The sequence below is a fragment of the Penaeus chinensis genome, chromosome 21, assembly GCF_019202785.1.
Source record: "Penaeus chinensis breed Huanghai No. 1 chromosome 21, ASM1920278v2, whole genome shotgun sequence".
NCBI classification, from domain to species: Eukaryota; Metazoa; Arthropoda; class Malacostraca; order Decapoda; family Penaeidae; genus Penaeus; species Penaeus chinensis.
The window spans coordinates 18,468,052-18,491,147 of NC_061839.1; the positions used below are offsets into that span (position 1 = coordinate 18,468,052).

At 51.0% G+C, this 23,096-nt stretch overlaps 1 protein-coding gene across 3 annotated transcripts in view; it reads right to left on the bottom strand.

Annotated features, from left to right (window-relative positions):
* Window positions 1–23,096, bottom strand: part of LOC125036526 (mediator of RNA polymerase II transcription subunit 13-like) — a 67,448-nt gene that overhangs the window by 14,465 nt on the left and 29,887 nt on the right. For 2 of the 3 annotated variants that reach the window (XM_047629185.1, XM_047629182.1), the window contains exons 2-8: window positions 19,627–19,981; window positions 5,001–5,091; window positions 4,717–4,803; window positions 4,404–4,549; window positions 2,537–2,713; window positions 1,893–2,322; window positions 135–371 (exon numbers count right to left, since the gene is read on the bottom strand). In XM_047629185.1, the coding sequence (XP_047485141.1) occupies window positions 135–371; window positions 1,893–2,322; window positions 2,537–2,713; window positions 4,404–4,549; window positions 4,717–4,803; window positions 5,001–5,091; window positions 19,627–19,981 (1,523 nt within the window). The remainder of the gene's footprint in view (window positions 1–134; window positions 372–1,892; window positions 2,323–2,536; window positions 2,714–4,403; window positions 4,550–4,716; window positions 4,804–5,000; window positions 5,092–19,626; window positions 19,982–23,096) is intronic. The other variant, XM_047629186.1, reaches the window with a different exon arrangement.

A 23,096-nucleotide genomic window follows, 5' to 3' on the forward strand; every position in this document is an offset into this window, starting at 1 on the left:
AAAATGAATAAAATATAAAATCAAAATTAATCAAGAGTACTATATAGTTCTGCATCAAAAAGGTGTACAGTGTTCATTTCGCTTAGTGACTGTGGTGGTGAGTGGTGGTGGTTGTACAGAGTTAGCAGTGGTACCTGGCAACGGCCTGCATTAGTCCCGACTCCTCGATGGCCGTCACGCCACACTGGTCCAGGACCACTTCGTCGGGTGAGGGTAGTGGGGCTGGGGGAGACCGCTTGTGGAAGGGGATGCAGCCAGAGTTGGAGTTGCTGCTGCTGCCCCCCCTCTGGCGCCCGCCTCCCCCACCACCTCTCTCCCCGCGGCCCTTACTGCTGCTACACCCTTTACTACTGACCCGACCCCTTCTGCACCTGCAACGGCCAGTTCCACAAACACTCAAAACAAGCACTGGTGACCAATGGTTGGAAGATCAAGCATCAGCAGCTCTCTCTTGTACCATACACAGCAGAGATCATAACACTTGTGCAATGTACACTACTGCATAAAAATTGCAATAAATAAATGGCCACTGTACTCTCAATGTCCAGATACACAAAAAATAAGTATTATAGTAATAAACAAAAAAATTAAAAATAACAAAAATCAAGTATGAATATAATATTACTAAAAAAAAAAACCCTGATGATTCTATAACCTAAATGTCCTTTCACAGCAAAGAATGACCCCCCTTGTCTTGTGATTATGCCTGTCATTATCAAAGAATGACCCCCCTTGTCTAATGATTATGCCTGTCATTATTACAAAGTTTAAAATACTAGGAATTAACCTAAGTGGCATATTTTCCCTCTTACAGTTATGTAGTAGAAATGAACTAATACCACAGGAAATAGTCAAGGAAAATAATCAAGAAGTGCTAGACAGGCAATTTTCACAAACAAATTCCTGCATCCTCTTCCTCCTAATATGAAACCAAAGGGGGGGGGGGAGAGAAAAAAGAAAAAGGGACAAGGCTGGCAAATGTGTATTTTACCAATTTGTGAAACTGGTTCTCTTACCCTGGCTTAACCTAAATGAATCGATAATATGCAGCAAAACCTAAATGAATCGATAATATGCAGCAAAATATATAGTCGAGCACTGGTTCTACACCCCATTGATATTGGCTACTATTCTTCTTTTAATAATGTCTATAATGAATCCTTAGAAGTTTAGCTTGTCTAAAATGAATACATTTTTCTATTCTGAAAACAAATTAAACCATAAAAAATAAATTATAAAAAATGTATGAATTGTGCTGTTTGTTTGTCACCCTCATTTTACATCTCACATATACCCTTTACCATATTCAGAATTCACTCCTTTTTCATTCACTACAGTTAGAGATTTTCTTTTTCTTTTATCCACTAACATATTCATACCACTACTCTACAAAGAATATTCTAATTAAGAAAACAAAGTTAATGCAACTTTAAGTATCGTATTATTTGTTTCCCACATTATCAACTCCTCAATTTGCACTGTACTGCTGCATAGTATGAAGTCTATAAACAAACAACAACATAAAATCAGGCATCATAATAACATCCTGCATTTACTTTCATGCGTCATGCAGAGAAGAGTGTGATACATTCATCTAAATGAAATTTGAAAGTGTCATAAATATCAGAAAATACATGTAACTTTACATCTAAGTCATGCAATAATAATATTCTAATATATCAAAGACATATATTTGCATTTCCTATATAATAAAAATTAAAATGAAAGTATATAATATGAAAAATAATTATTTTAAGGATCAAATAAAGAAATAAAAAAATAAAGTAGATTATACATATTAAGCAAGTTTCAAAATAATTTGCTGAGTTACCTACTTTCATCAGAGACTCAAACTGAACAACCAAAGACATTACACCAAAAGACAAACATACTTGGCGCAGGAGCAGCTGATCTTCGTTGCAGGGTCAGAGAAGTCCCACTGGCCAGCAATTTCAGAAGGGTTCAAGGTCCCCTCTGGTGTCAGTCCTTCACTCTGTGCCGGGGGCTGCTGGCCTGGACACTGGACTATGTCTTGCCAGACACGCTCACACATCTCCCGTGACCAACCGAGGCCTCGTCCCCCAGAGCTCAAGTACCCGGGGGCTAGTAAGGTGTGAATCGAGGCAGTGAAGGGGGAATTGTGTGAGGGAAGGCTCGTCCCATCACTACCCTCTGGGGTGTTATCATTTGTAAGCCCACCTTTCATAGCTCCAGGAGAAACAGTATTGGTATTCACAACTGTCCCACCACGACTTGCCATTAAGTAGTCATCCATGTCTGTCACTAATGTGTAACATGTTGGATAACGCATTTTGTGGCCACCTGCAATGTTAAACGCTTGCCATGAAAATCTGCTCTGCTACAGAAGCATAGATTCTTCCAGATCTTAAGAAGTTTTGTTTTAAATTACTTAAATGCTGAAACCAAATAGCTTAGCCTCAAAACACATTCAAGTACTGTCTATATCCCAAATGATCATTATAAGATGAGCTATTTATGACATTTCTTCACTTCAACAACTGCCATGTACACTTACCCACAATAACCTCAACGGCTGCAGGCATGGTGGGTTCTGGGGAGTCTCCCAGTGATGCCTTCGTTTCAATAGGAAAGAATTGTCTCCACTCGTCCAACAGCTTCTGTGTTGATGGCTCAGACAGCCGATAACTCACACCAGTCAAGGTGCCACTCAACCCATATGGCCCTAATATAACTGGAGAGAGAGTAAAGGGTTATTTAAAAATAACTGTGCTCATGACATAATACTAAAATAAACTAAGACTGCTTCATTCTAATTTACATGAAGGGTAAGTGTGTGGTGTATGTGTATGTGTGGTGTGTGGGTATGTGTGTGGTGTGTGGGTATGTGTAGTGTGTGTGGGTATGTGTCGTGTGTGTGGGTGTGTATGTGTGTATGTGTGTGTGTGGGTATGTGTGTGTGTGGGTATGTGTGTGTGGGTATGTGTGTGGGTATGTGTGTGGGTATGTGTGTGGGTATGCGTGTGTGTGTGGGTATGCGTGTGTGTGGGTATGCGTGTGTGTGGGTATGCGTGTGTGTGGGTATGCGTGTGTGTGGGTATGCGTGTGTGTGTGTGGGTATGCGTGTGTGTGTGGGTATGCGTGTGTGTGGGTGTGTGTATGAGTGTGTGTATGTGTGTGTGTGTGGGTATGCGCGTGTGTGTGTGTGTGTGTGGGTATGCGCGTGTGTGTGTGTGTGTGGGTATGCGCGTGTGTGTGTGTGTGTGGGTATGCGCGTGTGTGTGTGTGTGTGGGTATGCGTGTGTGTGTGGGGGTATGCATGTGTGTGTGGGTATGCATGTGTGTGTGTGGGTATGCATGTGTGTGTGTGTGTGGGTATGCATGTGTGTGTGTGGGTATGCATGTGTGTGTGTGTGGGTATGCATGTGTGTGTGTGTGGGTATACATGTGTGTGTGTGGGTATGCATGTGTGTGTGTGGGTATGCATGTGTGTGTGTGGGTATGCATGTGTGTGTGTGGGTATGCATGTGTGTGTGTGTGGGTATGCATGTGTGTGTGTGGGTATGCATGTGTGTGTGTGTGGGTATGCATGTGTGGGTATGCATGTGTGTGTGTGTGGGTATGCATGTGTGTGTGGGTATGCATGTGTGTGTGGGTATGCATGTGTGTGTGTGGGTATGCATGTGTGTGTGTGTGGGTATGCATGTGTGTGTGTGGGTATGCATGTGTGTGTGTGTGGGTATGCATGTGTGTGTGTGTGGGTATGCATGTGTGTGTGTGTGTGGGTATGCGCGTGTGTGTGTGGGTATGCGCGTGTGTGTGGGTATGCGCGTGTGTGTGTGGTGGGTGCGTGTGTGTGTGGTGGGTATGCGTGTGTGTGGTGGGTATGCGTGTGTGTGGTGGGTATGCGTGTGTGTGGTGGGTATGCGTGTGTGTGGTGGGGATGCGTGTGTGTGGTGGGTATGCGTGTGTGTGGTGGGTATGCGTGTGTGTGGTGGGTATGCGTGTGTGTGGTGGGTATGCGTGTGTGTGGTGGGTATGCGTGTGTGTGGTGGGTATGCGTGTGTGTGGTGGGTATGCGTGTGTGTGGTGGGTATGCGTGTGTGTGGTGGGTATGCGTGTGTGTGTGTGGTGTGTGTGGTGTGTGTGGTGTGTGTGGTGTGTGTGGTGTGTGTGGTGTGTGTGGTGTGTGTGGTGTGTGTGGTGTGTGTGGTGTGTGTGTGTGTGTGTGTGTGTGTGTGTGTGTGTGTGTGTGTGTGTGTGTGTGTGTGTGTGTGTGTGTGTGTGTGTGTGTGTGTGAGGGCATATATGTATGTATGCGGATATGGGTGTGTGTAGGTATGTCTACAAGTGTCCGATCTCCCACCCTACACACCTTCCTAAGGCAATATCCCTTTTGCAACACGCCCTTTCCTCCAACCCACCTGGTATGCCGTGATTTGACTGCTGTGCTAAAAGCAGGTGTCGCCGCGTGAGCCGTCGGACACGTGGGTGTTGCCGAACGTCCACACTGGCACATACAATGCTTTCGCCATGGACGAAGAATGACAGACTGAATGACAGGTGAGTACTGGAAAGCAAAGTCGATGGTTAAAACTTGTTAGAGAAATGGGAACAAAAATGGTCGTCTCTAATAAATTACATCAAATATTGATGAAAACGATGAAAAATAATAGTTATTGACTTATAAAATGGACGCATTTATCTATTTATCTGGTCACAGATGAAGACACTCACCTCCTGTTGCCAGGAACACCCTCCGGACCCTCGTAGGGTTGGACAAACCAACGCCCCAACCGAACGAAGTCCCGGGTTCGCAGACATCTGTGAAAAGCGCAACAGTAAGCAAAAACTAACAAAAACAGTAGATTAATTGTTATACGTAAAGCAAATACTAATAGCTGATATAAATTCTGTTTCATTAATCGAAATACAAACACTAATAATCATGAAAGAGCTTATAACATGTTTGATTATCAACATACTAAAAAAGAAAAAAATACATAAAAATCAATCCTTACCTTTCAATAAGGTTATGCAGAGCCTTAAAAAGAAGTGTTCTGCACTCATAGGACAAGCCGTTCTCCCAGTCCCAAGATCCGCGAATGCCCTCTGAAAATTAAGAAAATTTCCTTAAGACAAATGCAATAAATTCTTAAACTTCAATCACTTACGAATATGACGACTATGGTCGCAATAAGCGTGAACAAAAAGAGAAATGATGAACGTACTATTCCAAATTACAAGAAGAATAAACTGCCGCAAAATCATAAAACCACAGGCATGATGGGCGACAGTAATAATGCGAGACAAAACAACCGATTCGCACAAAGCGACTGCACAGAAATGTCATAACATTACAGTCCAATCATAATTCCTCTTGAGTGGGAAACGTAACCTGGATTTGTTGCCAAGTTATTGACTAGGAAGAGTGGAAGATTTCTATTACTTTCTCGTTTTATGCTAGAGAGAAAGGAAAGAATGATTATCACTTATTCAACCAATTATAACATCTACAATCCCTTAAATGTCAGTTTTATCGTAATTGTCCGTGAAACTTCACGCCTGAATTTATCCTCCAAAGCCACACCCTTAACGTTTCTCTTCTTAACGACTTACCAAGGGAAATGCCAAATGATAATCGTTTCACTTCTCCAGCTGTCTAGTTCTCCGCTGGCACGAGCTACCACAGCGGCCGGTAAGCTCTTCCTTGGAAACGATGGAGGCGCAACATCAAAAGGAGGTTGTCCTTAATAATGCACACTAGCAAAGGCCAGCCACGCGCAGCATATGGTAAGGAAACTAGATTAGATCGCCTCTGGAAATTGGAGTGGGTTTACAATCTAAGCCGAGATTTCGTTGTTTAATTTTTTTTAGGGATATCAGAATCAGATTTGCTATGTTTATTAAAGCGAACACGAAAGCAAGTATTTACCGCGCGTGCGTAAACCAGCGCATAAATCACAAGCCGTAAGTCAACGCAGCAATAGCCCAAAATGAGCAGCACCTGCTCTACTGACACACATAGCCTCTAAACCGTCTCCACCCAAAATCAATAAATGAAACCCGTGGGAAGTATTTATAGCATTACGATATTCTTCAATAAGGGGTCGGGAATGAATGAAGCCTTGAGAACTTTTCCGTGGGAAGTGAAGGTCGAGTGCCGTTCAAACTCGGTCGTACGCCTATCCTGCCAGCTCGGCCGCCCTCCCGGCCTAAACAAAGACAAAGCCGACAAAATTTTAACCGTATGGAGCTATGAGCAGACACAATCCACCCAGAACTCTTGTCACACAAATAGTATCGGCTATCATCACGCATCTAGCGGCCTTTCTGTTTAAGACAGATACCAACCAAATGCCACGAACATTCTCACACACACACACATATATACACACACACACACTCTCACTCTCCCCAACGGACACATGCACACGCTGCTGCCACACGGCCCCTGTAGCGGGGTCTGGCGCTGCTGTTGGCGGTCGACCCCGCTACAACACCCACCGCAGATTACCGTCCCGTTAATACACCGTCATCTTTGCCACTACGCTCTCCCGGGCCATATCACTCCCACAACATGTTCTCCAGTCTCAGTCACCAATCCTCACACACTTGGCAAAGACCATTAAGTACTCACCACTGGGGTGATTGTCTATTGATCTTACGTTTCTCGCTGCAGACTCCCACAGCCTCCTCCTCCTGCTCCTCCCCCCGCCCCCCTCCCCCCACCCCCCACACCTCTTGCCCCACCACGACCACCTCGTCCCTCCCGCTCCCTCCCCCCAACAACGTACTGACTGCCCTAACAAACCCCTCCCTTGCCCCGGCCCATCATCTCCAGCTCCTCCTCCTCCCCACTTCCCCAACCGGCTAACAATGCCGGCACAGCTTTCCCGCCACCCCATCCAGTCCTCTGACAAATCCATAATCCTGCTGGAAGTTAGTGGGTCACCACGCCGGGACGGGGCGAGCCGGGCTGGGCCACCAGGCAGGGCCAGGCTGCTGCTGCTGCTACATGTGTCCTCTCCCGCTCGACAAATAGAGGTCCGCCAACACGTTTTCCTCCTGGCAGGCTCCACCATCGACCACTAGCAGCAGCCCCACCAGCTCCGCCACCACGCTCCCGCTAGGCGAGGTGAGCCGTACCCCTCGTAACTCACACAAGGGCTGCCATGCCGCGGCACACACGGCACTCGCAGTCAGGGTGCCACACAAACTATCAGAAAATGACCGGGAGCGAGACTTGAATGCCCGCCCGGTCCATCACGCGCTAATTTATCTGAATAAAGATAATGGCATGACTATAAGGTTTAATTGCTAGTTTTATTTCAGCTACTGTGCCCTCAGCAGGCACTTCGGAACGACCGAGACCAAGAGGAGCAACGCGTTTCGCCGAGGGACGCACCGCCCCCCTCCCGCCTCTTCCTCTTGGCGGGGCGGGGTGACGTCACTCAGCAAGAGGCAGGTCAGCAGCGGCGGAGGAGGGATCCGCTGCTGAGGTCCGACTTCCCTTTCGTTTTCCCCTTCCTTCCTCCAAGCTTGGGAGCGCGACCGCCGAGCCGATGAGCTCCGGGCAGGGGAGACCCGGACGAAGCAAGCGGGGCCGGAAGAGAGAGGAGCCGCAGCTACAGATAGAGTTCGAGATGGACGTTGAGGCAGCGGAACAAAGCGGGTGTCGATGCGCGAGCCTTCACACCTCTGCTTTCTTGACAAGCCGGAGACAAGGTGGGAAGGCCGGCATCACGTACCCAGCGCCCTCATGGAATTGGCGTCCAGGAGAAACCACGTCAGCACAAACTCGTCCGCTTCACACATCACAAACTCTCAATACAGACGCAAAAAAGACCTGGCTGAAAGCATCAAGTCCAAGCAGATGACTGACACACAAACGACCGTAACGCCCTGGCTGCACCTGGCCACGCCACCAGCTGATAGTGCCAGCGTCCGATCACCATCTGGCCGCCGCAGCACCTGATCATGCATTCCAAGCTAAAACCAGCGCTTCATCACCCAGACACGCACTCCCACCATCCCCAACTTTTTCCCACAGACCCCCCCCCCCCCTCCAAAAAAAAAAAGAGAAAAACAAAAGGAGAAGGAAAGGGAAGAAATAAAGATTCCGATATTCCGTTACGCCCGAGCCCTGTCTCCTGAAGCGCCGGGCAAAGACGTGAGGTGGTGAGGCTCAGCACACTGGTCTGAATGAACGTTGCCGATGCTCGCACGTGGAGATTCTTGTCGTGCAGTATGTAGGGGGGGGGATTGTAGGAGGGGGGAAGTAGTATTAATAGTAATAGCAACAATAATAATAATAATAATGAATAAGAAACAATAATCTTGGTGGGACAAATATACAAATCGGAAAGCTACGAGATAGAGAGAGAGAGAGAGAGAGAGAGAGAGAGAGAGAGAGAGAGAGAGAGAGAGAGAGAGAGAGAGAGAGAGAGAGAGAGAGAGAAACTTCACTCACTCAACCCTGCATTTCTCTTCCCCTTCCCCTTATCCTCTCCTCTCCATCACACCCAATTTGCCCTCCCCGCCCTTGCTTGTCCTTTCCCTCCCTCTCACGCTCGACCTGCCTACCTCCCACTCGCCCCCCTCCCCCTCCCAGCTCAACCTCCTCTCTTCCCAGATCCCGGGCAGAGTGCAACACCGTGCTCACTTAAAAAAGAAGAGGGAGAGAAGAGGGGTGATAAAACAGAGACCCGAAGCATGGCGACGGCGTGCGGCGGGATGGGAAAGGAAGAAGAGACACAGGGAGTGGAATGAAAAAACATGTGGAGAGTAGGGGGCAAGGAAAATATGGAGATCGGGCATGGAGGGAGAGAAGGAGAGGGAGAGAGGGAGAGAGGGGGAGAGAAGGGGAGAGGGAGAGGGAGAGTGAGGAGAGTGAGAGTGAGGAGGGGGAGAGAAGGGGAGAGGGAGAGTAAAGGGGGGGTGAGGGAGGGGGGAGAGGGAGGAGAGAGAGAGAGAGAGAGAGAGAGAGAGAGAGAGAGAGAGAGAGAGAGAGAGAGAGAGAGAGAGAGAGAGAGAGAGAGAGAGAGAGAGAAGGGGAGGGAGGAGGGGGGAGAGAAAGAGAGGGGGAGGAATTGGGGAGGAGGGGGGGAGAGAAAGAGAGGGGGAGGAATTGGGGAGGAGGGGGGGAGAGAAAGAGAGGGGGAGGAATGGGGGAGGAGGGAGGGGGGGAGGAGGGAGGGAGGGAGGGAGGGAGGGAGGGAGGGAGGGAGGGAGGGAGAGAAAGAGAGAGAGAGAAAGAAAAACAAATAGAGAAAAAAAAAGAAAGAAAGAGGAGAGGCAGTGCTAACAGGAGAAGAAAGGGAGAGCGAAGGTGGAGAAGGAAGGTGGGAGAGTCGCAACGTAGCCAGGACGGGGACGTACCCTACTGCACCCCCCCCCCCTTCTCCCTCATTCCTCCCTCCTCCCTTACACCGGGAATCAATACCTCATGGTATCACCACACTTACACACTCCATCACCACACACTCACCCCTTTTCACCACCACCCACTTTCCAGCACGGCCCATCATCCCAGCGGATCATCACCATCACCACTTCGCTAAAGAGAACTCCCCCCCCCCCCCCGCCCCCTAAATCCTCATACCTAGCACAGATTGTTAACGATTCTACTTTTTTTTTTTTTAAAGCGAGTACAGAGAGAAAAGCAGGAAACCGAGCAATCCCCCAACCCAAACAAACCATCGCTGACACCTCAAAGCACACTACCTGTTTAATGACACGAAATATGGTAAAACGACGATCGACACGCGCACTGGGCAAAAGTGCGAACAAAGACACAGACTCGCATATTCTTTCTTTCCTTTTCCTTTTCTATTGTTTCCTTTCTCTTACTTTTTAATCTTAATCAACCTCGGCGCTCAACGGAAGGACGCAGAACGGGGGGAAGGGGGGAGGGGGAAAGGGGGGGGGGCGTTGCATCCTTCTGGTCTCCCGCAACTACGTCATCAGTTGATGCTAATATCTGCGTTCATGTTTGTGTGAACGTGATTCTCACTCCTTTGTGTGTTTGCTTATTTATGTATCCCTCCTCCTGCTCTTTCTCCTCGGCAAACATGTAATTTGACAAGTGAATGACAGAAGAAAAACGAAAGAGAAAAGTGGGATGGCAAAGGGTAGAAAGACTGGGACAGAGGGCGAGGGTGAGACGAGGACAGAGAAAGAAAGAGGGGAGACGAGAAAAGTAATGAGTGGGGGAGGGGGGAGGGGGAGCAAAAGGAAGGGAACATAGAAAATCGATGACCACCAACAACAAAAAAAATAAATAACTAAAAGAGAAATGTCAAGTAAAAAAAAAAAAAAGAAAAAAAAATTGAGAGGGGGAAATATCCGAGAGAGAGAGAGAGAAAATGTCAGAGCATCAAGCAGCAGGCTCCGAGCACGGGGATAAGAGGCGCCGGCTCTCCCCAGCATGCAGCCGAGCGACCAAGTGGAGCAATCCCCGCCCAAACTACATCATCTTCACATCATATCACATCGCCGTCTTGGCCGAGTCCAGAACCCGAGGCCGCGCGCTAACCCGACCTTTTTAAAGACTCCTTAAAGGCGCTGTTGGCTTTACGAGCGGGAAGGGGAGAGAGGGAAACGAGGAGAGAAGAGAGGAAGGGGAAGGAGAGAGGGAGAGAGAGGGGGGAAGAGAGAGGGGGAGAGGGAGAGGGAGGGATAGGACGAGGGGGGGAGAAGGAGAGAGAGAGAGAGAGAGAGAGAGAGAGAGAGAGAGAGAGAGAGAGAAGAAGAGTTCGTTGCCTTTAATTCCTCGTGTCGCCGTGCGGGCCTCCGAAATACAATTTTTACGCGGTGGGAAAGAGGAAAAAGCCCGTGGAAAACGGGGGTTGAAGGAAAGCATAGAAGGGAATAAGAAGAGGCAGAGCAAAGAGGAGAGGAAGTAGAAGGGAGAGAGGGCGAGGGCGAGGGAGAGGAAGAGGGTGGGGGAGGGGGGGGGGGGTCAGGAGAAGGTGGAGGACGACAATCGATTAGCACACAGTGGTGGGCCGCTTTCCGCCGCCATGCCCTATAACGTGTGTCCTCTCAGCAAACAAGTGCTTGCCTACCTCATCTCTCGAGCTATTCCCCTCGCTAATCCTTCAGCTACCATGGCATTCCCAAGGTCTCAGTCAAACAAGCAAACAAACAAACAAACAAACCACGCCTCCCCCGCACCTCCCAGTCCATAACAAAGTCTCGTTACACCACTAGTAACCCCCTTCCCCTCCTCCCGAAGAAGCAAGCAGCCTACGAAGGAGGCGTGGAGTAAGCCGGCTTATTCTTGGACAGCCGCGAAGCCCTGCGGACGACACCCAAAATACGGATGCGGCCACAATGAAGTCACAAGACGAGATCCTTCCACGCGAAGTGTCACCGCCGAGCAAATACCGCCCCGCGCGACGTGATCTGCTTTCACTGCAAACAATGCACGGAATACCCTGCCAAGGAGCACGACCGGGGGACACTGAATGGCTTGCTGGCTGCTCCGTGCGTCTACCTGGGAGATTCCCTCGTCGTTGGTTTCCCTGCGTTTTTGGCCTGTTGGATTGCTTATTTATCACCGTGTCTATCGACCACTCTCATCTGCCCGCCGACCCACAAGCCCGCCTGTCCTCCGCATGTTTACCTGCCTGTTTACGCAATTTCTTTTCCCGCTCGTCTGGCCTCGTTTAAAGAGCAACGCCACCCGGTATGAAGTTAAGAAGCCTATCAAGTGCGATGACACATGATCTGCCAGCAGCACAGATTGTGGATTAAGCAAAACTGGCCGCTTGCTCTCCCAATACCCGCCGTGTTTGAATTGGAGCTTTTCGTCCAAAGCCTCCCTCCAGGGCAGCTTCCTACAATCAGACTGGAAAGCCACAATACATATGGAAAATCAGACACTTTCCTCGCACTGTCTATTACCACTATACGAGATGGACTGAGAAGAAATACAGTATACATTCCATCCCTTTCCCATTTCCGAAATTGCTCCCTCTTACTGACCTCCCTCAACAGTATGTGGCAGACAAGCCCGAGAGACAAGAGAGAACAAACAGCCCGAGAGACAAGAGAGAACAAACAGCCAGATAGACAAGAGAATAAACAGCCCAAAAGACAAGAGAGAATAAACAGACGGAGCAAAACGCTGGCATGAGAGGCACACGAGAGGACAATGAGGGAATGATGATGACAAAAGGGGCAGAACGTGTGACACTGGGAGAAGCCCAGATTAACAGGCCGCGCCACTTAATGCTCCCCGACACTTCCTAATCCATACCCACGTTTGCAACTCGCCCAACTCCAGCCATCTCGTTCCTGCCCCCCCCCCCCCCACCCCATTGCCACCGACTGTACCAGCTGCACAAAGATACGCTCGAAAATCACCGATAACCGGAAAATACAAGTCCGCTCTTCCTTCCCTTCCTACCCCCCCCCCCCACCTCCTCTCACTCCGCTTCCCCCAATCAGCGAGCGGCAACTAAAGCACCATCAATAACTACGGCCGGGACCACGGACAAGAGAGGGGAGGGAGAGGGGAGGGGAAGGGGGAGAAGGGAGAGGGGGAGCATGCAGGTATGTGTTTTCGAGTGAGCGGCGTAGGTCCGGGCACGGGGCAATATCGGGGGCAAGCACGGACGAGGGACAGGGCAGGGCGGGCGGGTGGGGGAGGAGTTGAAGCAAGCGAGAGGGCGGGCGGGCAACAACAACGGCGTCGGTGTCAACATATGCACAAGGCGAGTAGCAGTAAATAAAGTGGCGCGGTGGATATCAATGTTTACTGTTGTGCGGTCGTGTGGCGGCCGGCCCTCCCGCGCCCTCTGCCAGCCGTACGACCCAGCAGCCGCCACCGCCGCTGCCATCAGGGTCCGCCAGTCTGCCAGCCAGCCAGCCAGCCAGCCAGCCAACAGCCAGCGATGAGGGGCGTGGGGTGAGGGTCGCCGAGGGGGTTCCAGGTTAGCGGAGGAGGGGCTGAGGTGGTGGGGAGGCGGGGAGGGAACGGGAGATAGAGGGGTAAGGAGGGTCCCGCCACCACCATCCATTACATAGCCGGCCGGCGCGTGATGCACTATGCCATAACGTACCAAACATGGAGGAGTGGAGAGAGAGAGAGAGCAAAGAGGAGTAAGAAAAGGCGAGGAATAAGGGAGAGAAGGTGGCGGCCTGTCCCTCCCCGCCCGCACGCCCATTCCTGCGTCACCTGGTGCCGTCCCCATACTATTACCTCGCCCTGTGGTCCTCAGGGCGAGTGATAAGGGCAACTGGCCTCGAGCGAACTCGTGTGGGCCGGGATGAGTGATGGCTCCTTCGCCGCCGTCATTCTCGTCCAGACTGTCCATCACTACGCAAATAAAGACGCGGTCACACGGGCATGCGGACCGACACTGGCACGCGTAAGATTGCGTTTGCGTTACAGAGGTAAGCGAGTCAAAATTATGTAGGTAAAAAAAAAAGTTATAATACATGGCAAGAAAATGCCACCGGAAACATAAAAGGAAAGTAAGGCAAGAATGTGTTAGACCTGACATACCCTGGCGTGACACAGCATACTGTCCCCCACCTCCCTGACTCCCCACCCTCTCCCCAGTCTGTATCCTTCCTTTCTGCACCCTCCAGCGCGGCGCCCCTCCCCCTCCCTCCCCCCTCTCTTTCCTCTCTTTCTCTCTCTCTCTCTCTCTCTCTCTCTCTCTCTCTCTCTCTCTCTCTCTCTCTCTCTCTCTCTCTCTCTCTCTCTCTCTCTCTCTCTCTCTCTCCCCTCCCTCCCACTCTTTCATTAATCGGTAATAAGAAAGCCTGACAGACTCTCACCGGACATAGACACGGGGAGATTGGGGCTGAGGCTAAGTACACGCACATCAGGCCGCTGATAGCATTGCACCGCCACGCTGATATTTAATCAAACCTCGTGAGCCTGGTATGAACTGGTCGGGTGGGTGGGGTGAGCTGGGGATCTGGAGTTGGAGAGGGGCGGGGGTTTTAAAGCTGCGGTGCAGCGTGCGGAGTGCAACAAGAGCAGCAGCAAGAGCGCTTTGCAAGGCTACCCATGCAACAACAGAAACAGCAGTCGCGCACACGCACCAAGACATTGCAACATGTACAGTAGATGAAACTGCAAACAAAAATATTAACAATGTTACGCATTTTTAAACTCCTACCTAGAAATAAAGCCACTAGTAAACAAAATAGGGGCGAAAGAAAGTGCACGAAGAGATGATGGTAGGGTCTACGTATCTGTCAACATGCACAGTCACATGCATATAGCCAAGAAATTGTATCGCTGTTCTGAAATGTATTCTTGAGGTATAACCGGAAAGCTAACAGGAATAAACAAAAAATAAAATAACGAAAATGTGCACCAATACATTCACAGGCAGACAGATTCGTCTCCTTGAGTCACGGCGGTAATGTAGCAGGGAACAAGAGAGGAAGAGGGGAAAAAAGAGGGAAAAGAGGCAAGAGTGGAGAACTAATGTCGCGAGGCGAAAGGAGTGCGATGATATCACGATAAACAAAGGCAAGCAGACTGAAAGCACGAGTAAAGTTGAGCGGGAGTCTGAGGGATACTAAAGGTGAGGTGAAGGGGGGAGGATAGTGACGTGATTTGAGCAGCGAGTGGACGAGTAACTGTGGGTGAGTCTTTGACTCAGTGAATGAATATCGTCAGACGTGAAAACGACTGATGTCCAAAGGGTGGAAGGCCAGCTAGGTGTGAACATCAGAAGTTCGCGGATGAGGACAGGTGGATAAATGAATGGCGATGGGCGAACGAGTGAGAAACACACCCGAGGAGCCGGGAGTACCTCTCAAGCAACAATGAATGAGTGCACAGCTGATGTGATGAGTGAGTGGGGGGGGGGGGGGATCGATCTGGAGGGCCCTTGTAACATCTTACACTTTTCCGCCGCGCCTCCACCCCCGCGCCCCGCCCCTAACCCTTCTCCAAAATCAACCACTGAAGGCATCTGATCCGAGCCTACAGCTAGAAGGACGCCACGAAGGACCCCCACGACCGCCTCACGTCACCGGCAAGCCCGTGACGTACACGACATTGACGTCACGCCGCCCAGAGTTACTAGCAGCCGCCGCGTGTCACCCCATCCGCACACGACCTTTCGACGCCCTCCACGACCTACACCTGCATGGCGGGGTTATGCAGCCGCAGCGCCTCGGTGATCCATGGCCGCCCACACTCCGATCTTCAACCGTTGTTTAACCACCCGTTCCCCTCTCGGCTTCCCCAAAACGGCAACTCCCGCCCTTCCCACGCTCGCTTGCGGGGAGGGACGGGCGGAGAGCATCGCCACTGGGTGTGACGACCGACCCTGCCGCTGCCGGGGGACACGCTCCACCTTGCACTGAAGGATCGCTGCGGCACTCACAAAGACGCGCGGCACAAAACTATATTTCCACCCGCGGGATAAAATAATAATAATAATAATAATAATAATAATAATAATAGTACTAATAAAAAGGCACATGACGGCGATCATTAAGAACGGTAAAAAGTGTCACCATTTCCCCGGCCGTCGCAGAGCAGTCTAAGCACTACAACAGGAAGGTTGAATCTCCCTCGAGAAAACCCCACAGTTTAATCCCTCGCCCGTCATCTCCATTTCCCTTCGTCACCCTTAACACTTAGGCGAGAATGAATGAACGGCGACGAGGGTGAAGTATCAACACATGTCCCACTCGCCGCCCCCACCCGACGCCCCCGCCCCTCCTCCTCCTCTTCCTCCTCTGCGCGGGCGGCTGGCGAGCTCCAACGTTTGATCTCACGACAACACGTAATAAAGCTAAAGGGCGGCGCAACGTGACTCGATCCGATGCCATGATTTACCTCTTTGTGTACGAGAGAAGGGGGGGAGGGGAAGCGGTAGAGAGCGCGGCGGGCCCCCACTCACGTAAAGATACATAACTGAACATGCATTGAAACACATGCCCAGCTCTAAATACACATGTAAATGAACACACAATTATGTGTGTTACATGGCCCAACAAGTTCAGCCCCAATCTGAGTTCCTTTGCAGCCAAACAACCCCAACCATCTTGACTGGTAAGAGTAGGCCGCGGCGGGAAGGAGGGGAGACGAGACGGAGGGAGAAAAAGAAAAATGATGGGAGGGAGGGATGGAAAGAAAGTGGGAGAGAAAAAGAGAAAGAGGGAGGGTAGATAGACATATAGAGATAGATAGCGAGAGAGAGAAAAAAAAAAGAGAGAGAGAAAGAGAAAGGGAGAGAGAGAGAGAGAGAGAGAGAGAAAGAGAAAGGGAGAGAGAGAGAGAGAGAAAGAGAAAGGGAGAGAGAGAGAGAGAGATAGAGAAAGGGAGAGAGAGAGATAGAGAGAGAGAGATAGAGATAGAGTTAGAGATAGATAGATAGAGAGATAGATAGATAGATAGATAGAGAGAGAGAGAGAGAGAGAGAGAGAGAGAGAGAGAGAGAGAGAGAGAGAGAGAGAGAGAGAGAGAGAGAGAGAGAGAGAGAGAGAGGGGGTGGGGGGCAAACAGCCAGCCAGACTCGTGGTGGCGAGCGGGGGGAGGGGGGGGCAGCGGCAGCAGCAGCAGTAGCGGGGAGAGTGAGGGGTGCTGGGGATCAATACGGGGGAGAGTCCAGGGACAGGCACCCCAACCCCCACCTATCCCCACCACTTCCACCAACACACAGGGACACTCAGGAAGGTGGGCGAATGGACACGCGCGCGCGCACGCACACGCACACGCACACGCACACGCACACGCACGCACACACTTCAAGCACCCACAGAGCGAATCCCTAACCGCTCTCCCATTCCCCCAACCGCGTCACTAATGAGGCGGTGAAGATAAGGTCGAAGACGGTAATAATAATCATTGTCCGCATCGCCCTGTGGTCAATAAAGCGTCGAGAGGAAATCAAGAACGTCGTCCGTCCCTCCTCAGCGCACGGCGGGCCAGGGCGAGGGGAGCGGGCCGAGGGGAATGGAGTAGTAGTTATAAAGCCTAATGCGTGCGTAAAACTCGGCACTTTACAGCCCGCCGGTGGTCGCACATGTTCCGGTCGTGGCGCTTTTGCCTTTGTGTATACTGTACGTGCATGGTCGCTCATTGTGTGCACGCGCGAGGATCTTCATTCCCTCATTCATATTCTTAAGTCTCTCTCTCTCTCTCTCTCTCTCTCTCTCTCTCTCTCTCTCTCTCTCTCTCTCTCTCTCTCTCTCTCTCTCTCTCTCTCCAGCAAGCCAAACGAGAGGGAACCGCAGGCTACGGAACAGATTAGCCGCCTCGTTCGCCTAATCCTCTGTGCGGATTCTGTGGCCAAGTACGTCGCGCGCCGATTGGAGGAACGATAGGATTTTTTTTATTTTTTTTTCCTGAGGGGGGGTTAAATCTGATGGAAGATGGGACGTGAAATGAAGCCACTCTTTCGACTCGCTCCACACACATAAATGACAACCTTACATTACACGTTTCGAGGAGGAGAGGGACCGAGAGAGGGAAGGAAGGAAGAGAGCGAGGTGTGATAAGGATGAGGAGGAAGAGGTGAAGGGGAGGGGAGGATGAACAAGAGGGATGGGGGTGACGAGGAAGAGAAAGAGGAGGAGGATGAGAATGAATGAATATTTTAATGAATGACGGAAAGAAAAAGGAGAAAGAGATGAGAATGAAGAAAAGAACAACAGAGACGATGAAACAAAGGACAAGGAGAGGAGAAGGGGAGAACGGAATGGGGGGGGAAAAAAAAAACTCGAATGAAAGGAGAAAGACGAAGGTGAACGGATGAGAAAGAGCTAAAGTGTGGAGATTGCAGGGGTGAACAGCAGCAGCAGCAGCAGCAGCAGCAGCAGCAAGACTGTCTGGTCATGTATCATACCTTCCTAGGTTGAGTTATCAATCAATACTCCGCTCACAAGGGGTTCAAGGGACAAGAATGCCTCGGTGCCACTTTGCTAAAACCTTCCGGCTAAATGTCGACAGGCATCAACACTGATAAAGGATCGCCACTGCCGCATTTCCTCGGGTTTCATTATCATTTCCTTGCAAAAAGAGAAGAGAAGGGAGGGGGGGAGGGGGAGATGATAAAAGAAAAGGCGGGAGGATGAAAATGAGGGGAAGGGAGATAGAGAGAGTTACGAGAGGAGTGGAGAGGAGAGGAGAGGAGAGGAGAGGAGAGGAGAGGAGAGGGGGAGGGGAAGAGGGGAGGGGAAGGGAGAAGGAAGAGAGAAAAGAGGAAAGGGAAAGGAAAGGAAGGGAGGGAGGGAGGGAGGGAGGGAGAGAGAATTAGGTAATAGGAAGGATAGGATATATAAGAGAGAATGGGGAACAGTAAGTGAGGGAGAGAAAGAAGAGTGAGGAAAATTAGCAGAAAAAGAAAGAGAGGGTGTGGGAGAGTGAAGGAAACAGACAGAGAGGGAGAGAAAGAAGAAGAGTGAGGGGAAAATTAGGAAAATTAGCAGAAAGAGAAAGAGAGGGTGTGAGAGAGTGAAGGAAACAGACAGAGAGAAGGGAGGGAGAGAAGGGGCAAAAGACGAGTGAGGGCGAGGCGCGCATAAGCCAGCATAAGACGATCACGAGCAGGCCGGAGTGAATCCTTGCCGGACAGTTTATATCGTTCATCCTTCATTCAAACATCTGACACGATGGGGAGGGGAAGGAGGGAGGGGCTTAGGGGAAAATGCCGGCAAGGACGATAATGATTTCTAACAGGGAATACAGAAAGAGAGAAACGGAAAGAAGGAACTGGGACGTGATGAGCAGGGAGAAATGTTCTTGCTGCAGGACACTTGGGCCGCGAATCTCTTTTACATCTTTCTTTTACTCCCTTTTTTTTTTTTTTTTTTAGTGTCTTTCTGAAACTAGGAGGCGGCGAGGGAGGGGAAGGGAAGGAAGCAAGCGAATAAACACCAGGAAGGAGAGGGGCGCAACAGTGCTACTTGACTAGCGTGTACAATTCCTAGAGGTGATACGTCGGCGTCCGCAGATCAGTGCATTCTCATCCGCTCTTCCAACCACCACAAATAATCCCAATCGAGAGGTAAAACAAAGAGACAAAGAAAGAAGAAGCTTCCCTTGTCCTCCTGCTCACCCCCCCCCCCCCAGCGCCTCCCTGACCCAGCGTTGCCACCCGTCCGCCTTCAAGCGGTGCCAATGTCAAGAATTCCCGGCGAGGCGGATCATAACCCCCTGCATCACTGCACGCAGTTGCCAACCACCAGCTGGGATTGGGTGGAGAGCGAGGGGGGGGGGGGTAATATATAAACAAGAAGAAAGTAGTGAACAAAATATGGTGACTGTAACTAAATGATTGCGGGAAGCAGAGTATAGTGCCATTAATCGTTATAAACCATGCTAAATATTCATGACCAATTATTACCAAATCAAAATTTTATGGGCATAATGCTATCAACTGACGCAAACTCGAGCTACATGAACACGAAATTGAACATTTACTCGTGCCACTGTCATTTGTCATACTCCAATTTTAAATGTCAAAATGGAATCGTAAAAATGAAGTTGCAAAAAGAGCCTTCAAAGCCAAGACAAAGGGGAAACCGGAAAGAACTAAGGCGGGGCAGGCCATGACACAAAACCAGAACCTACTGGGAAGACCCCCGCGGCAGGAGCACCCAGCCGCCCCGACCCCACCCGGCCCACAGAGGAGAAGGCACCAAGACGCATGTACTCACCACCGCTCTTGAGCAGCTCGGGCGCCAGCAGGTTGGTGAGGTCAGGATCGTCGCCGTACCAGAAGACCCAGAGTTCCTTGGGCGAGTGCCTGAGGGAGTGGCGGTGCTGGTGCTGCTGCTGCGCCTGGTGCTGTGAGGTGGGCATGGGCTCCTGAGGAACGCGCCACGTCCTCCGCCACACGCACAGCACGTCGGCGGCCATCATGCGGGCATAGGACACCAGCACGGGGTCCTCAAGGGGGTCAGCTGGTCCGCCCCCTCCCCCCACTCCGCCACCGCCGCCGCCGCCACAGCCACCGCCGCCGCCAGGGTTGTCCCAAGCGTACACTCGCCATTTTATTCCGCACAAGTCAGTCTGCAAATAAGAAAAAAACATTTAGTCACAAGAGCCTTTGACACAAATCCCAAAATAATGTCACAAATCCAAACGGTTAAACATATTTGCTGTGACATTAATATCGCAGCTTGGACGAAGGACGACAGGTGGTTAAATGGGGACAAGAATGCGACGGGGGAATACCAATGGCAGGTGAGAACAGGTGGGGATAGAAGGGGAGGGGGGAGGGGAAGAGGGGATGAAACGGTAGCGAATAAGGTCGTCTGAAAACTGCAGTCTCACAGGTAAAGGCGAGCACTTTCAGAAATAAAAGTAGCGAGAGGGTAAGAAGGTTCTCAAGCAGCGCATCTCTGCAATCTTTCCCTTCAACGCCAGCATTCCCCCCTTCCATAATCTATGCCAAGCCCATCCATCCCGCCCCTCGCCCCCCTCTCGAAATCGGCCAAAAGTACTGCGTGAATCGCGAGGCGTCGAGTAAGGCAAGACACCGCGTGGTACAGCAAGCGTCAGCAGGTGTTGGGACAGGTGTTGCTACACACGCTCGTAATCAAGTCGCCTTGTCAAAGAACCCCCCCCCCCCCCCCATCGCCCTCCGCTCGCCAACGCCGTCGCCAGGACTCGCTCAGCACCGAGATCCCGTGCGCGGCGTCACACCCGAGGGAATGAGCTGATTGGCACTACAAGTCTTCAAGTGCAAGTCGACTGCTCAAGGAAACACGACTTTTGGTATAGGGAAAATCGGAAAATGGACGACGAAGAAACAGAATATGATAAAAGGAAAATAATATTTGTGTTGAACAGCCCTACTACCCCCTATCGTGTGTGTATGTGTGGTTGTGTGGGTGCGTGTGTGTCTGGTTGTATGTGTGGTTGTGTGGGTGCGTGTGTGTCTGGTTGTGTGTGTGGTTGTATTTGCATGTGTATGTACATGTGTGGCTGTATGTGTGTAGGGTTGTGTGCGTATATGTACGTTTGCATGTGCATGTGGTCGTACGTGTGCATGTGCATATGGTCGCATGTGTACATGTGGTATGTGTGCAAGTGCATGTGGTGGTGTGTGTGGTGGTGTGTGCGCGGCGTGTGTGTGGTGGTGTGTGCGCGTGTGTGTGTGGTGGTGTGTGTGGTGGTGTGTGTGCATGTGTGTGGTGGTGTGTGTGCGTGTGTGTGGTGGTGTGTGTGCGTGTGTGTGGTGGTGTGTGTGCGTGTGTGTGGTGGTGTGTGCACGTGTGTGTAGTGGTGTGTGCACGTGTGTGTGGTTGTGTGTGGTGGTGTGTGTGCGTGTGTGTAGTGGTGTTTGTGCGTGTATGTGGTGGTGTGTGTGCGTGTGTGTGGTGGTGTGTGTGGTCGTATGTGTACATATGCATGTGGTCGTATGTGTACATGTGCATGTGTGCGTGTGTGTGGTCGTGCGTGTGTGTGGTCGTATGTGTGCGTGTGGTCGTATGTGTGCGTGTGTGTGGTCGTATGTGTGCGTGTGTGTGGTCGTATGTGTGCGTGTGTGTGGTCGTATGTGTGCGTGTGTGTGGTCGTATGTGTGCGTGTGTGTGGTCGTATGTGTGCGTGTGTGTGGTCGTATGTGTGCGTGTGTGTGGTCGTATGTGTGCGTGTGTGTGGTCGTATGTGTGCGTGTGTGTGGTCTTGTGTGTGCGTGCGTGTGGTCGTGTGTGTGCGTGCGTGTGGTCGTATGTGTGCGTGCGTGTGGTCGTATGTGCGCGTGCGTGTGGTCTTGTGTGTGTGCGTGCGTGTGGTCGTTTGTGTGCGTGCGTGTGCGTGGTCGTATGTGTGCGTGCGTGTGCGCGGTCGTATGTGTGCGTGCGTGTGTGTGGTCGTATGTGTGCGTGCGTGTGGGTGTTCTTATGTGTGCGTGTGTACAGTTATGTGTGTGTATGTGTGTATGTGTGTACGGGTATGTGTGTGTGTGTGTGTGTGGTCGTATGTGTGCGTGTGTACAGTTATGTGTGTGTATGTGTGTATGGGTATGTGTGTGTGTGTGGTCGTATGTGTGCGTGTGTACAGTTATGTGTGTGTATGTGTGTATGGGTGTGTGTGTATGTGTGTTGGGTATGTGTGTGTGTGTGTGTGTGTATGTGTGTGGTCGTATGTGTGCGTGTGTACAGTTATATGTGTATGTGTGTGTGTGCGTGTGTGCGTGTGTGCGTGTGTGCGTGTGTGCGTGTGTGTGTGTGTGTGTGTGTGTGTGTGTGTGTGTGTGTGTGTGTGTGTGTATGTGTGTGTGTGTGTGTGTGTGTGTGTGTGTGTGTGTGTGTGTGTGTGTGTGTGTGTGTGTGTGTGCGTGTGTGTGTGCGCGCGCGCGCGTGTGTGGTTGTATGCTTGTGTGCGCGCGCGCACCCGTTCGAGGCGAAGCAACAAACCGATTCGGATTCCCGCCTGTCAACCCGCGACTACTGTTTCCCTAGCGGGGGTCGCACGTCATTCGCGACCTTGGCTCGTTCACTCCTCCAACCTGGCCTGGAGTCTTCTTCCTCCCACCTGTTCCCTCTCGCCTTCCTCTGTCATCGCGAAGCCTCTCTTCCCCCGCCGCCTCTCGCACTTCCACACCTTCGACCTCTCGTACCCCATTCCCATTCCCGTTTCCTTCTATCCTTCCGATCTCCTCGCACTCCTCGTAAAGCGTCTCGTCCATCTCGCCCCCCCCCCCCCCCCCCCATCCTTCCCTTCCTATCCCCAAGCTCTTACAACTCTAGGAGTCTGACGTCACTGCGCTCTCATGCGACGTCACCAAGCACACCGTGACGTAAGGCACTTCAGAGCCAGCTTGTGTGTGCGTCTGCTCCCGTTTTCTTTAATTTCACTTTCATTATATCTATATTTTTCTCTTCGCATATATCGACGGTCATCTCGGTTTCTCTCCTCAGCTCGTTCTCCTTCATTGCCTTTTCTCTCTCCCCTCTTCCCTCTTCCCTCGGAACCGATCGCCACCGTATCCCTTCGTATCCTTCGTATCCTTCGCCTCCCCCCTCCCCCCCTCCCCTCCCCCCATCCTCCGTTACAGTTCCCCTTTACCGCATCCGGTCTCCAATCCCGCCGAGTCTCCGACCATATCCGCTTTACCCGCTTATTCATCGCAATCACCCGCGTCGCGAACTTTGAACCGTTTGTCGACCGCGCATTC